The following is a 13,550-nucleotide window of genomic DNA, read 5'->3' as shown; positions in this document are numbered from 1 at the left end:
GTTTCCCACAGAGTCTTCTAAGATATGTAGGGGTGATGGTGCTCGGTCACCTAGGGCTGTGGGGGAGGAGGGGTTTCACAAGGTTCTGAAAGTCCACACAACGGGGGTGAGGGAAGCCTGTGACTTTTCTTGGGGCACCCAGGACTGAGAATCACATTGTAACCCCATGCCTCCAGTATGAGGGAGTCTTGCCTGTGCTTGATTGGGTATCAGCAACCTAATTCTGCCATCGTTTTAGCCATTCAAGCACTCTCCTGGGGATTATACCAGCCCTGTATTCACCTTGCAGGTTAAAATTTATGCACCTGAGCCCCGTGTGATATCTAGCTGCTGACACTGACTACACACAGAAAATCCAAATCCTCTGCTTCCAAAGGTGCAGTGTACCCTACTTTGCCGGTGTTACCTTAAACCACCACTCCTATAAACCACACAGCAGTTATGAGCCCTAACAATAAAACAAAAGTAGGCTTATTTAAGAAATAATTAAGATTAAAGTAGAAACAAGAGAGTGGTGGAAACAATCACCAAATGCAAACCTTGGTCTAGACTTAATAGTTACCTTTCCTATCCCATAAAGTAGGTTTACCCTCCACCCCCAAAGTTCAGTGTGTTGCAGAGCAGACTGGTTTCATCAGAACCAGGATCCAAATGTTCATGAAAACATCCCCACACCACAAGGGGTTTCCTGAGGAAATGGATCCAGAGTGCTTCTCACTCCTCTGTGCTATACTGAAAACAGCCTTTTCCCCCCTATTCACAGACTACAACAAGACAGGGGTTAGCCCTAAGTTCCTTTTTTACCTTCAAGTGGTTTTGATTGTTTGCGGTTGCCTCTGATTGTTTTCCATTGGAAGTCCTGGTATTGTGCAAGGCCACACAATTGAGCCTTGCATTATGTCACGGGCTAAGATGACAACTCCCTCACTACCCAAATGGGCCATCACTGAGACACATTGGCCCCTAGTGACTAACTTTTATTCCAAGTCCATAAAGCATTCTTTCACTATAATTCCTTAAATATTACCTGCAATGATTATGAATTTTGACAAGTTACAAACTTTCTGTAAATACTTTACATATTACTCTTTATGGATAAATATCCTGGAGGACATGTTTGGTGTAGTGAGTTTGAGAGATCTGATGTGGTGAGAGTTGTTTGCAAAGAACAGGGGACTCAGCTGTGGGGCTTCTGTGTCAGTAGGAAACAACAGTTTCCCTAAAGCTTGGAGGTGGCTTTGGCCTGATAAACAAACTAACTAACCTAGCTCACCTTGATTCACTTACACAGGCAAAGCCATACTTTTTTGTATGCAGGACCTAAGGTCTACAGGAGATTGGTTTCACTCCTAAGGTACCTTGAGCTGTGTATTAGCAAAGTAATTTTCCCAGTACTCCACATACCCCCATCTTTCAAAGGCCCCCTTTGCTTCCTAGTCTCATGTTAGTTCTGTTTAAAGAACTAAGAAGATTCCCACACAAAATCTCCATTAATATTACAGGCATAGTTCAGTGGCTTGTGTGTATTATTCTTGAACATTGGTTTAGTTCAATAAACCGCACTCACTGCCCCACCAAAAATTCAAACAGTAGAAATTCTGAGTTAAGCTTAAACTTATAAGAAACCAACCAAGCTTTTGAACATAGTATTTACTCTTTTTCCCGAAGCAGTGACCTGAGTAAATCAGAAAGTTATACTATCTTATCCATTCTTTTTTTAATAAGGACCATAAAAACTAGAATACTTTAATATTATATTGTAGCTATGCTGCTTTGTGGCCTTCATGGTGATGCATAATAGACTTTAAAACAATTTTACAGATTCCTGATATGATAAGCAGCACACTGAAGGGACCATTCCCAACTCTGTTTAAAGTCCCAAATATTGAGAAGTGCTGAGAGCACTCAGTGCATTACAGAAGGTGCATGACACTTCACAAGATGAGACATGATCATTCCAGGTGCTGGTAATTTATTTCAAGTGTCATTAGAGAAAAAGTTAGCATGTCTCCTTGTACTCATAGACTTTAAAGTCAGAAGGGACCATCAAGATCATCTAGTCTGACCTGCACATTTCAGGCCACAGAACCTCACCCACCCCTAACCTCTGGCTGATTTACTGAAGTCCTCAAATCATGATTTAAAGACTTCAAGTTACAGAGAATCCACCATTTTACACTAGTTTAAACCTGCAAGTGACCTGTGCCCAATGCTACAGAGGAAACCCTCAGGGTCTCTGCCAGTATGACCTGGGGGAAAATTCCTTTCCAACCCCCAATATGGTGTTCAGTTAGACCCTGAGCATGTGAGCAAGACCAACCAGCCAGACACTTAGGAAATAATTCTCTGTAGTAACTCAGAGCCCACCCCATCTAGTGTCCCATCACTAGCCATTGGAGATATTTGCTGCTAGCAGTCGCAGATTGGCTACATACCACTGTAGGCAGTCCCATCATGCCATCCCCTTATCAAGCTCAGTCTTGAAGCCAGTTAGGTTTTTTTTGCCCCCACTGCTCCCCTTGGAAGGCTGTTCCAGAACTTCACCTCTCTGATGGCTAGAAACCTTCATCTCATTTCAAGCCTAAATTTGTTGATGGCCAGTTTATATCCATTTGTTCTTGTGTCCACATTGGGGCTTAACTTAAATAACTCAACATATACAAACACCATATGTCCCAATCATGAAATTGGAGCACTTGTAACGAAAGATGGAAAGTTTGTGTGGTGGTAAATAATCACATTTGGTATTGGGGATGCACATTTGCTTCAATGCTCCATGTGCAAAGAAATGAAATGGTAGGAGGACAACTCCAGGGACTGGCTAAATTAATATAGATGCTTTAACTATGTACTTCCATACTTTATACACTTTGGGTTTCTAACTTTGTTTTAAACTTAACATTGAAACATAACATCTATTCAAACCACTAATACGTGCCTTCAACCTAAGTTCTTTTTATTTTTTTTATTTTTTTTTTTGGTGGGGGATCCTACCTTTGTCTTATTATTGGATATTTATATTACAGTGATGTCCAGAGGGCATATTATTACAACCCATCTCCAAACTGATCTCCAGGGGGAGTAGTGTGGGTAGCAGCTCTTTTTTTTTTTTTTTTTTTTTTTAAACAAATGACGTTTATGCAGTTTGTATTATGACTTTTTTTTTTTAGAAATCTTTAGGGTGGACAAGGTTTTGGTCCTCATTCTTTAAAGACACTGTCTTTTCTGTGTTATATATTGCCTAGCACAGTGGAGCCCTGGTCCATGACTGGGGCACTAGGTGCTGTGATAATACAAATAATTAATAAGGAACTTGGGAGCTGGTAGCGGATACCTACAGTTGTTGTTAGTGTATTGAGGATATTCCATAGAGTCCCAGTCCTGCAAAAACTTATGTTCATAATTTACTGTTGACTTCAGTGGAGCTACTTATTTTAATAAAGGTAAGCATATGTGTAAGTGTTGAAAAGACAGGGGCTTAGGTAAGTAATTGATGCTTGGTAAGAATTTCCTAGATGGATAGTTGTTAGCGTATACAGCAGGAAACATGTTTTCTTTGAATGTGTAAATAAGAGGGTTATTAAAATCAGAAGTTAGGCATAGGTATGTGGGATCAGTGACAGCTTTTACTAAGACTGCATGATCTCATTTGTTAATTCCATATTCTAGCAACTGAAATAGTAAAAATCTGTACTTTCTACAGACGGTATAATAAAAGATTTTGCACATATATGTAGTGTACTAGTCTCCTGAAAAATCTGACTACAAATAATTTGGCAAGTCCCACTTCTCAAAGAAATGTCATGTGCCCTAAATGCACAAGGGAATAAAATACAAAAGTACCAACTGAGAATCAAACTCCACTCATTTAATTTCATGTCATACTCACCACTAAAACAATGGTTTGTGAAGCACCAAAAATATCACTGAGAGAAATTGACCAAGCAGCACATCTGTTTTTTAATACTGTAAAGATGACAAAGTGAAGGAACTGTGCCTGAAAAGGGGAAGAGGTAATGTTATGAATAAAATATTAATATTGCAGTGAAGTGGCTAATGTTACCATTGTTATCTGCTGGGCAGAATCAAAGTTGCTGAACTGTGTGTTTAGAGGCCACAGACTGCTAACAAATGATTCTTCTGTAGTTCAAAAAGATCTGTATTTTGGATGCTTGAATTCTGTCTCCATTGTTGCCATGAAGTTGTGACTAGCCGTTACTGTGCAGCATAATGACAACTGTGAAGACCTAGCATGGCTATATGTTACAATATAACCAGTAACACTAAAATATTGTTAATGTAGTCTTGTTTGCTAAGAACATAATGATACAAGAGCTATCCTCGCAAGAATGTTACAGTTAACATTTAAATGTTAATGGATGAAAAAGATCAGAAAAGGTAATATAGATTTAAGAAAAAATGTGTAAAATTGCCCAAAACCAACTTTAACTGTGACCCCTAGAATTTCACTCTTCCATTTATATAAGACAATTAAAAAAAATTAGATAGAAGTAAATTCCATGTGGCAAACAATATTGAGGTCTGATAATAGAGACAAGAACACTGTTCTATCATTCAGTTATTGGTTCATTTGCATCTAAATACAAAGTAGAGTTATGCAACTACTGACACAAGGACACCTCTTCTATATCGGTCAAGGATATATAAGTGTGTGTGTGTATATGTGTGTATATATGTGTGTGTGTGTGTATGTGTGTGTGTGTGTGTGTGTGTGTGTATATATATATATATATATATATATATATATATATATATATATATATATATATATATATATATATAGGATTTATAGTTAAACTGTAATACTACATGTGTTGTATTAATCATCTTAATAAAACTGATGTCCCACGCATGACAACTATAAAACAGGTACTTCCATAACTGTGGGTCTCATGAAAGCTGAACCTAAAGAAAGAGGAATCCAAGCAGGGTGGATTTGATTTAAATCACTATTCCGGAAGACTCGATTTAATCATGGATTTCTACATAAAAGTGCATTCTTGTTGGTTGGTATAACCTTAGTACATACTCTTCACAACTCAGAGATAGATGTAGGTTTCATTTTTAGAAGGTACACGCTATAAATTTTTAAAGTGATTTATTTTGAAAACTTTTCTGATTAATTTTACAGCTATATTAGAAAATGAATGATTGTTTGGTTATTTCATTTACCAAAGATAAATGAAGCAGATATTTATGAAGTCATTGCAAGGTGAACTATCTCCAATTCAACACGTTAATCATTAATATTTGGAGGATTTTTTTGCCATGCTGTATTAGGAGGAGAACATCACGAGACAGACATTTACATTGTTTTATTTAACTAAAACAACAACGTTATGTATTCTGGATTTTTTTTTCTTCAACAGCAAACATAATATTTTAACAAGCATAAGAATTTTTGAATTTAGTTAAACATTCACCTTTTTAAAATCAGGTATGTTTTTGTTTAAAATTGTTTTTTAAACAAAAATTAAATCTACTATGTCAGCCAGGTCAACATGAGAAACTTACAATATTGGCTTCTGTAGCTAACTCAGTCGTCTTCACCTTCATTTTCCTGTTTGTTCATAATCTGGAAAAGAAAAATAAGCTTTCCTGCTTTTTCAGGACCCAAATAATTTTTCAATTTGGAATAAATTAGTCCAAAGAAAGAAAATATTCTTTCTACGCTGGCAGAATAAGCTATTGCTGTTAAAATGAGATTATTACTTCAGCAGTCTCTGAATCCAAGTGCTTAAGTGACTTCCACCAGTTCACTGGAGTGACTTTCTTTAAAACATCATAAGCAAACATATATTTCCTGAATGGTTCACCCTTAGCTCTGAAGTTTATTATAGTTGGCATTCTGGAGGGATGATTGCTGGATGTCCATGTCGTAGCCAACTCTTCTTCTTCAGCAGTTAAGATTTGACCCTAGTACTGAGTATTGAGAATATTTGCAAGAAAATGAGCTGGAGATAGTGCTGGTCCCATTCGTTTTTTAAATGCTTGTAATTTAGCTCTGTCATTGCACATTTCTCTTTTTAAGATCTCACTCAGTTCCTTCCAAATTTCAGCAGTGTCAGCAATAAAACAGCTATTTCCCTGCATTTTGTTCAAGGCTACAGAAATAGACTTCAGGGTACTCAGCATGTGTTCAACATTTCTCTTAAGCCCAATGTTGAGAACTTTGGCGGTGACAGTGCCATCTTTTTGTTCACAAACTGTCATCAGATTAGGCCAGTTCTTGATCTAGTGCTCAAAACAGTCCACTACTGAGTTCCATCGCATGTCTTGTGTGAGAGTTAGCTTGGTTCCTCCCACTTTTTTCAGAGCAGCTGCTGCAAAGTGGTTGTTACGGAAGTATTTTGCAAGTTCAAGAACATTAGCCTTTATTTATGGAACACTGAAGTCTTTGGGTAGGAGGTGCATCAAATGAGCACTGCAACCGTATGTTATTAGCTTGGGACTCTCTTCTAAACGGCTTTTCATCTTGGATACATTTGCAGCATTGTCTGTGACCAAGCTGCATACTAGACATTTTAATTTATTTTCACAGTTTGTTATAGCTTTTACTGCTACTTCTTCTAAGTATTTTGCAGTGTGTGCATTTCCTGATGTATCAATTGTTTCTGTAAGGAAGACATTCCCTTCTTCTATTGGCACACAAACACATACAACAGGATTATTGTGGACATTGCTCCACCCATGAGGACTCAGGTTAACAATTTCACCCTCTAGAGCTTTTGCACACTGCTCAATTTCTCTTTCATACACTTTATCCAGCAATTTGCCTGCGACATTTGCTGTGTTGGGTGGACTGTATCCTAGTCTTAATGACCGAACCATGTTAATGAAGTGTGGGTTCTCAATCATACAGAAAAGAGAGTTTGTTGCATAAATAAACTGGGCAATTTTTTCATCCATTACCTCTTTTTGTAATCTGCTGGTTCTTATCACAGATTTATTTATGGTTGTTTCTGGATGATGGAGATTTTTTTGCTACTGATGATATACTGTGGCTGTGTGACATACATGATGATGTGATTGAAACCCTATCATTGGCAGATAACTCTGAAACTGTAGAAAATGATGGTGATCTTGAAGGTGGATAGTCTTCAGAATCCTGTATGTTGAGGATGGATTCTCCTAAACAAAATAAGTCAATGCAGTTATTTAATTATTATTACCATACTGCTCATTTAGTATTACTCATTGCATTCACTGACACTCAGTACTACTTTAAAGGGGAAATTGTAAAGGGAAGATCTGCCTATTTCAGCTATTTATTTTTTTTATCACAACTGCATCTAAAATGATAGTACTATAGAGTAACAACTCTATTTTTTGCTCAAGCGTAAGAATTCAAGAATAGTCCAGAAGGAAGACCGGCAGTTCTTAAGAAAGAAGTATGAAGTAATAAAAAAGTTGACCAACTGAAGATCTTGTATGTTCAGACATGTTCCTTTCATCCTCTTCAATGCAGCTTCCTCCTGAGAAGGAACACTTCTCATGATGATGATTCATGCGGACAACCAGGCCTTGCATTTCTTTGTTGCACTGTTTGCATTTTGCACGCATGCCTATCTTACCCACAGGTAGAGGAGCTTCATTAAAATATTCCCAAACTGGGTCTCTTTTACGGCCTCCTGCCATTATAGGTTTTCCCTTCTAGTGAGAGAATGGTATGGCAGATCTCAAATCAATGAAGGCTATGCTCAAAAGACCTCAAGACTTCTGGAATATGCTGCTCAAACAGTTTCAGTTTTGTTTCTACTGCCTGTCCCTCCCTTCTCACATTTTATCTCCAGACTTCTTGTCCAGAGCTATTCCACCCCCAACCATCTTCTATTCATTCAACTTTTTGAAACTTTGCACTCTTAGAGAGAGGTAAGGGATTGATTCTGTGTACACAAATCTGCAGAGGGACAGTAGGGTTGAGGTCTGTTATTTCTCACCTCTATTTTTATTTAAAAACATTTTTGCTGTTAATAAGCATGTTATCTCTGGAGACACAAAACCACAGTTTGAGAACTGCAAAACTAAACATCTCTGATGGTATCATCAGACTGAGCACGGAGTCCCATTGGGTAGATAGAAAGATTAACCTAAATAATCTATACAGAAGCCCTGGAACCTCCATAAGATTGGGTCCTTAATTCATGAACTATTGGAACTCCTTAAGAAAAGTTTTCTTAAACATTACATGAATATATTGTCTCATACTATAGAATTAGCATTTATAATCCCTATTCCATGATGAGAGATCTTTGAACTATAATTTATCTTAATTAAAACTATCTTTAGATATGTGCTTTTTCCTCAAAAAGCATTTTATCCAAAAAATCTGATTTAAATTTTAAAAAAAATCCGATTTATTTTTAAATCATTGGGGGTTTGTTTTTGGGGTGGGGGGGGGGTTGTGTGTGTTTTAATCCACCCTGAATTCAAGTAAGATTGTTCTGGGAATATCTAATGTGACATTTTACACTTCCCAGTTTTTCTTTTAATTAAAAAAAAAAAAAGTATGTAAGATACAGATTTTTTTTTTAACTTTGCCTTTTTCATTCTTTAATATTTACTTTATAATAAAAGTTGTTATACTAAAGCTTTTTTAGCATTACATTTCCTTTTAGGCTATTTTTAGGAATGCATCTGAGAGCTGGGTATCAGATTCTATGGGATATTTGAAGCTAATCAACTCAAGAAGTGATAAATACTGCTAAACTCAAATTCTACCCTGGACTTTTAAGAGAAAGGCAGGGGCTGGAGGGGAAAGCATGTCTTGTCCTGCTTCCTCTGTCCTTATTTCAACAGCCTTGGAGGAATTCAGGAGCTTTGCAGAGTTGATGGCTCCCCAGGTTTCCTTCCACTTCTGTTGCCCTGCAGTGCTTAGGAACTTTGCAAGGTGTCTAGCTCACTTGGTCTCCTTTTGCTTCATTGGCTCTTTGAAGCTTTGGATCTCAGTAGAATCCCTGGTTTCTTACTATTTAAGCTGCTGTATGGTGCTTTTGAGCTACATGTGGTCCATTTCTCTTCATGTAGTGGTGCATGATTTATAAAGCTCTGAAGCTTCAGAGCAGTTGAAAAGTGGGGAGAGAACTGGGAACGAGGGGCCCTGTGGAATGTCCGTACTTCAAAAAGCACTTGAGGCAGGAGTGCCCTCAGTCCTAGTATCATTAGTGTCAAGCCAAGTTTAGAAGTTTCCCCTGATAAGAAGTTCTACAAGGTTTAGGTCTCTGCTCCCCTTTCTTAAAGATCTGTGGTTCTGTTGCCTTGCACAGCTTAAGAGCTATGCCGGGTTGATAGTTTCCCCCGGTCTCGTCCTCATTAAACTGCCTTGTGGAGTCCAAAAGCAGTACACTGTCCCTTCTTCCCCAGCTTTGCCCCTAATTTATGCTAATTTATGAATTTCACAAGGTCTGCTGTCCTAGTTCCAACTCTCTGCCTCTTCTCCTTTTCTTTGAGCTCGTTTCTCTTTAAATCTGCAGCCTCTTACCATATTATCTGACCCGTATAAAATTATAAATAAATATTTAACTTAACTGGTCCATAACATATTTAATTATATCATAGAAGTATAATATAATTAATAATATAACCTACAATTATACTAAGGGTATACTTTCCTCTGCTTTTTTGTTAATAATATTTTGAAACCCCTTTTTCACACCTGCAGGACCAGGAGTTGGAATTTATACAATAACTTTTGAGATGGACCGGTACGAAGACGTGTCAGAGGGTGAAGTGGACCACTCTTTCTTTGATAGTGATTTTGAGGAAGAGCCAAAGAAAGACGAAAACCCTGTTATAGCCAATGGCGAAGAACATAGTGAGCTCATAGAAAAAGGAGGTATGCACATCGCCAAATCAGACTCTGAATCGGAAACGAAACTGAGGCAAGAACACAATGCTGAGGAGGAAAGTGAAGAGAAAAAGAAAGAGTCACCAAAGGAATATTCCACAAATGGTGGCACTGACCATAGTGAGAATGTTTCATCAGAGTCAGTTTCTTTAAGTTCAGAAAATGCAAGTACATCTGGTAGAAATTCTGCGCTAAGTAGAAGAATACGTGTAAGCATTCCAGCTGGGATCCCCAAAATAGTTAGAGAAGGTGAGGAGGATTATTATACAGATGAAGAAGACAGTAGTGATGATGGCAAAAAACAAAGGGTTAGACTTAAATCAGCTAAGCAATCCAGTAGCATAAAGAAAGTTAACAAAAAGTATACCAATATTAGCTCATCCTCCTCCTCTTCTTCCTCCTCAAGTTCAGATACAGATGGTTCAGATATGGATTCTGACAGCTGCATATCAGATTCATCACACTCTTCCTCAAAGAGAAGTATATGTAACTTGGCTCTTCTATCTCCAAGACAAAAATTCAGGCCAGGAATAAAGTCGGTAGAAGTAAAACCAAAGCTTGTTGAATACACAGAGGAGTCTGAAGATACAGTGACTGATGTAACACCTCTATCAACACCAGACATCAGTCCTGTCCAATCTTTTGAACTTGCAGCATCAAATGATAAAAAACTGAAAGTAAAAAGACAAGAAAATGTGAGCCAAGAATTGCATGGTAATTTTGAGGAATTTAAGTACAATACAAAATTTGTAAAGCCTAGCAGTCTAGAAAATGGAAAATTGAGACCCAGTCTTACATCTGTATCTTTCTCACTAGATGCTGAGTTTGGTCGCAGACATAATCAAAAGGTCTTGCATGATGCTGTGGACCTGAATCAGCTTTTGAAAGGTGATTTTTCTTAAACAAAATTTATACAAATTTATTTATAAAGTGTGACGTTTTCTGTGTCAAGAGGGGCTATGGCACTGAGTACTAATGGAAATTAGGGGTCATTGTGTGTGCTGCTTTTTCTTTTAAAATTTGCTTCAGACCAAGTTGCGTCAGTTTTAAAGATGCCTTGTGGTTTTGTTTGTGTAATGGCATGCTGGTACATCAGTAGACTAATGGAAGTGCTCCTCTAATAAACTCTTACTGGTAAAAGGATAAGTAGCTATGTGATGCATATCCAAATAGGATTGATATTTTCACCAATCCATTAACATTGTACTTTGATTTGTCATATTATGATCCATTTAATAACTCAAATAGCAAATACTAGCAATTTTCTTTAAAAACATCAAACTTTTATTGTGGGGAATCTATCAAATTATAGACATTCTCAACTTTTAAATGCAACTCAAAACTACACACTGCTATAAATAGCAAACATTTTACAAATACATTTTAACTTCTGGTGCCTTATGATAAATAAACAAATCACATAAATTTAAAATTTTTTCTAAATATTGAATGATGAAAATATTTTAACAACAAAAAAATGAACAGTCAAATAGTCTTTGAGAGGCTTTCATTTAAACTGTAGCTTTTCCTTCCCCAGTAACTTTATGAAATGACTTTTTATTGTTGGTGAGAAGGAGCCTGGTGTCCCATTTGCTGTCCTATCCCCAACATTCCTCAGTGGGATGAGAGCATCAGATGATCAGGCAATGAGCACATCTAAGCTAGGAGTTGTGCACCTGCTTTCTCAGTGATTCCTTCTGTCTTTACTCTCACGGTGTAATGGACCAAATTTTTAGCTGTTTGGAAGCTGCACTGTGGGCAAGAAAAGAAGGCTTTCCTGGTCCTCGTCTGTTGTTCCCTATGCTCTAGGAGCTCTGCTTAATGGTGATTTCATGCACTCAGCAAAGCATCATGTGCGAACATACTGTTGGTAGGTAATTAAACTTTGGGTAGAGCTGGGTGAAATGTTTTTAACTTTTTTTTTTTTTTTTTTTGTCAAAAGGGGCATGAAACTATTCATGAAATTGGGCGAATAGTTTCAGCTGAAAAAACTTTTTTTTTTTTAAGCAGTTGAAACACTTCATTTAGGCTTTTTTATTTGAAATGGTGTTTTTTATTTCAGATTTGGCCACTAAAAAAAAAAAATGAAAAACACCTGGAACAGCTGAATCAAACGGAAAATTCAAAATTAAAATTTTTTTAAAAAAAATTAATTTCAGGTTGACTCAAAACATTTTGGTTGATTTTTTTTTTTTTTGAAACAATTTGTTTTGTTTTTGTTTTTCAATTCAACAACAACAAAAAAACTTGTTTCAGTTCAAATCAAACTGGGGTTTTTTTGGAGGAAGGGGGCCTTGGAATTTTTTGGTTTGATGCCCAGACTTTGTCACATTCATAAAATAGGAACTATAATTTAATAAAAATTATTCTCCAAGGATGTGAATATAAGGAGCAAGTTTGTTTCCACAAAACTGAAAAGCAATTACTCATGGCCGTCTTTTAAGTAATACAAGTCAGGAGGAGAGAAGTGGAATTTAGGTAAATTTATCAGTTAATGATGGTGATTAACTCGTATATAATTCCCAAATGACTTCAGTCTAGAACAATTAAACTTGCAAGCATAAGATACTGTGATTACTTTGGGTACTTCAAAAATTAAAGCAGATCAGATATTGACCGTTGGAAAGTGACTACTCTGGGAGTACAGACACTTTTATTCCATAATTATTTTTACACTTCTTTTGAGCTTTTTCAGAATGCACAAAATGAGTACAGGGGAAAGTAATTTTTCAGAGAGAACAGAAATGTACAACAGAAATGTTTAACCATAAGAATTGCTTTATTATGAGCATAATGTGAGCAATGTGTGATTATCGGACATCAGACTGTCAGAGATGCTTTTAATACAATTTTATTAAACCTTACTAATGAAACATAAGAAGGATGATGGTATAATATTGGTAACAAGTATACCCAGGTATAAGTATATGTAACAATTACATGGGTACAGTTCCCTGAGGTGAATGCACCCCCAGCTCATATTGAGGTTGTGGGTGATGTGCTTCGTGCTGGAGGCATTCAACTTGCAGAACTGAGCCAAGTGGTAACATGAAAGTATCTTTTTGATATGGGGAGAAAATTAAGACAGAATAGCATGTTATGGTATTAAGGAGAAAAGATGGGGGAAAACTATGAAAAGAACATGACGTTCAAAGAGTAAACTTTGTGTTGAAACAGTCAGCTATATTGGATGGTAAGTGAAGAAAGTGGTGTGGCTTGTACATCCTGAAATGGGGTACAGTGTAAAATAACTTTCATGGTTTAAAATGACTGTTTCAGTTTGAGCATATAGAACAATATGTATATTGGCACAAATGTATAGCAGCTGACAAGGATTTTTAGCATACATTTTTCCTCATGCTATGTGCCCTTAGTACGTACTTATATAAAACTGGCAAACCATTCCATACTATTATAGTTTGGAAAAAAAATCTTAAAGCACATTTAACTAGTAAAATAAATCTTTTGAGTTTCTCAAATCTGTAATGTTTTTTGCTATAGGAACACAATTTTCAGTGTGTAAGTAGTCAAATATTTAAGTTCTTCCACTTTAATGTATGCACTTGGAATTCAGTCAGAACAAAATTTTTTCTGATTTAACTTTCTCCCTGTTATTTCAATTGCTTTTGAACTTCTTTAAGGCAGGTACTAAAGGGCAGTTCTATGACTGGTTCTTTTTGTT

General features: G+C 36.7%; 1 protein-coding gene across 5 annotated transcripts in view; it reads left to right on the top strand.

Moving 5' to 3' along the window:
- CFAP97 (cilia and flagella associated protein 97) overlaps positions 1-13,550 on the top strand; it is a 51,475-nt gene that overhangs the window by 7,964 nt on the left and 29,961 nt on the right. For all 5 annotated transcript variants that reach the window (XM_074951263.1, XM_074951261.1, XM_074951260.1 and 2 more), the window contains exons 2-3: positions 9,683-10,582; positions 10,685-10,756. In XM_074951263.1, the coding sequence (XP_074807364.1) occupies positions 9,718-10,582; positions 10,685-10,756 (937 nt within the window). In that variant the 5' untranslated portion in view covers positions 9,683-9,717. The remainder of the gene's footprint in view (positions 1-9,682; positions 10,583-10,684; positions 10,757-13,550) is intronic.

Source organism: Natator depressus, chromosome 4 (genome assembly GCF_965152275.1).
Source record: "Natator depressus isolate rNatDep1 chromosome 4, rNatDep2.hap1, whole genome shotgun sequence".
NCBI lineage: Eukaryota > Metazoa > Chordata > Testudines > Cheloniidae > Natator > Natator depressus.
This window is presented reverse-complemented; position numbering and strand designations above follow the sequence as displayed.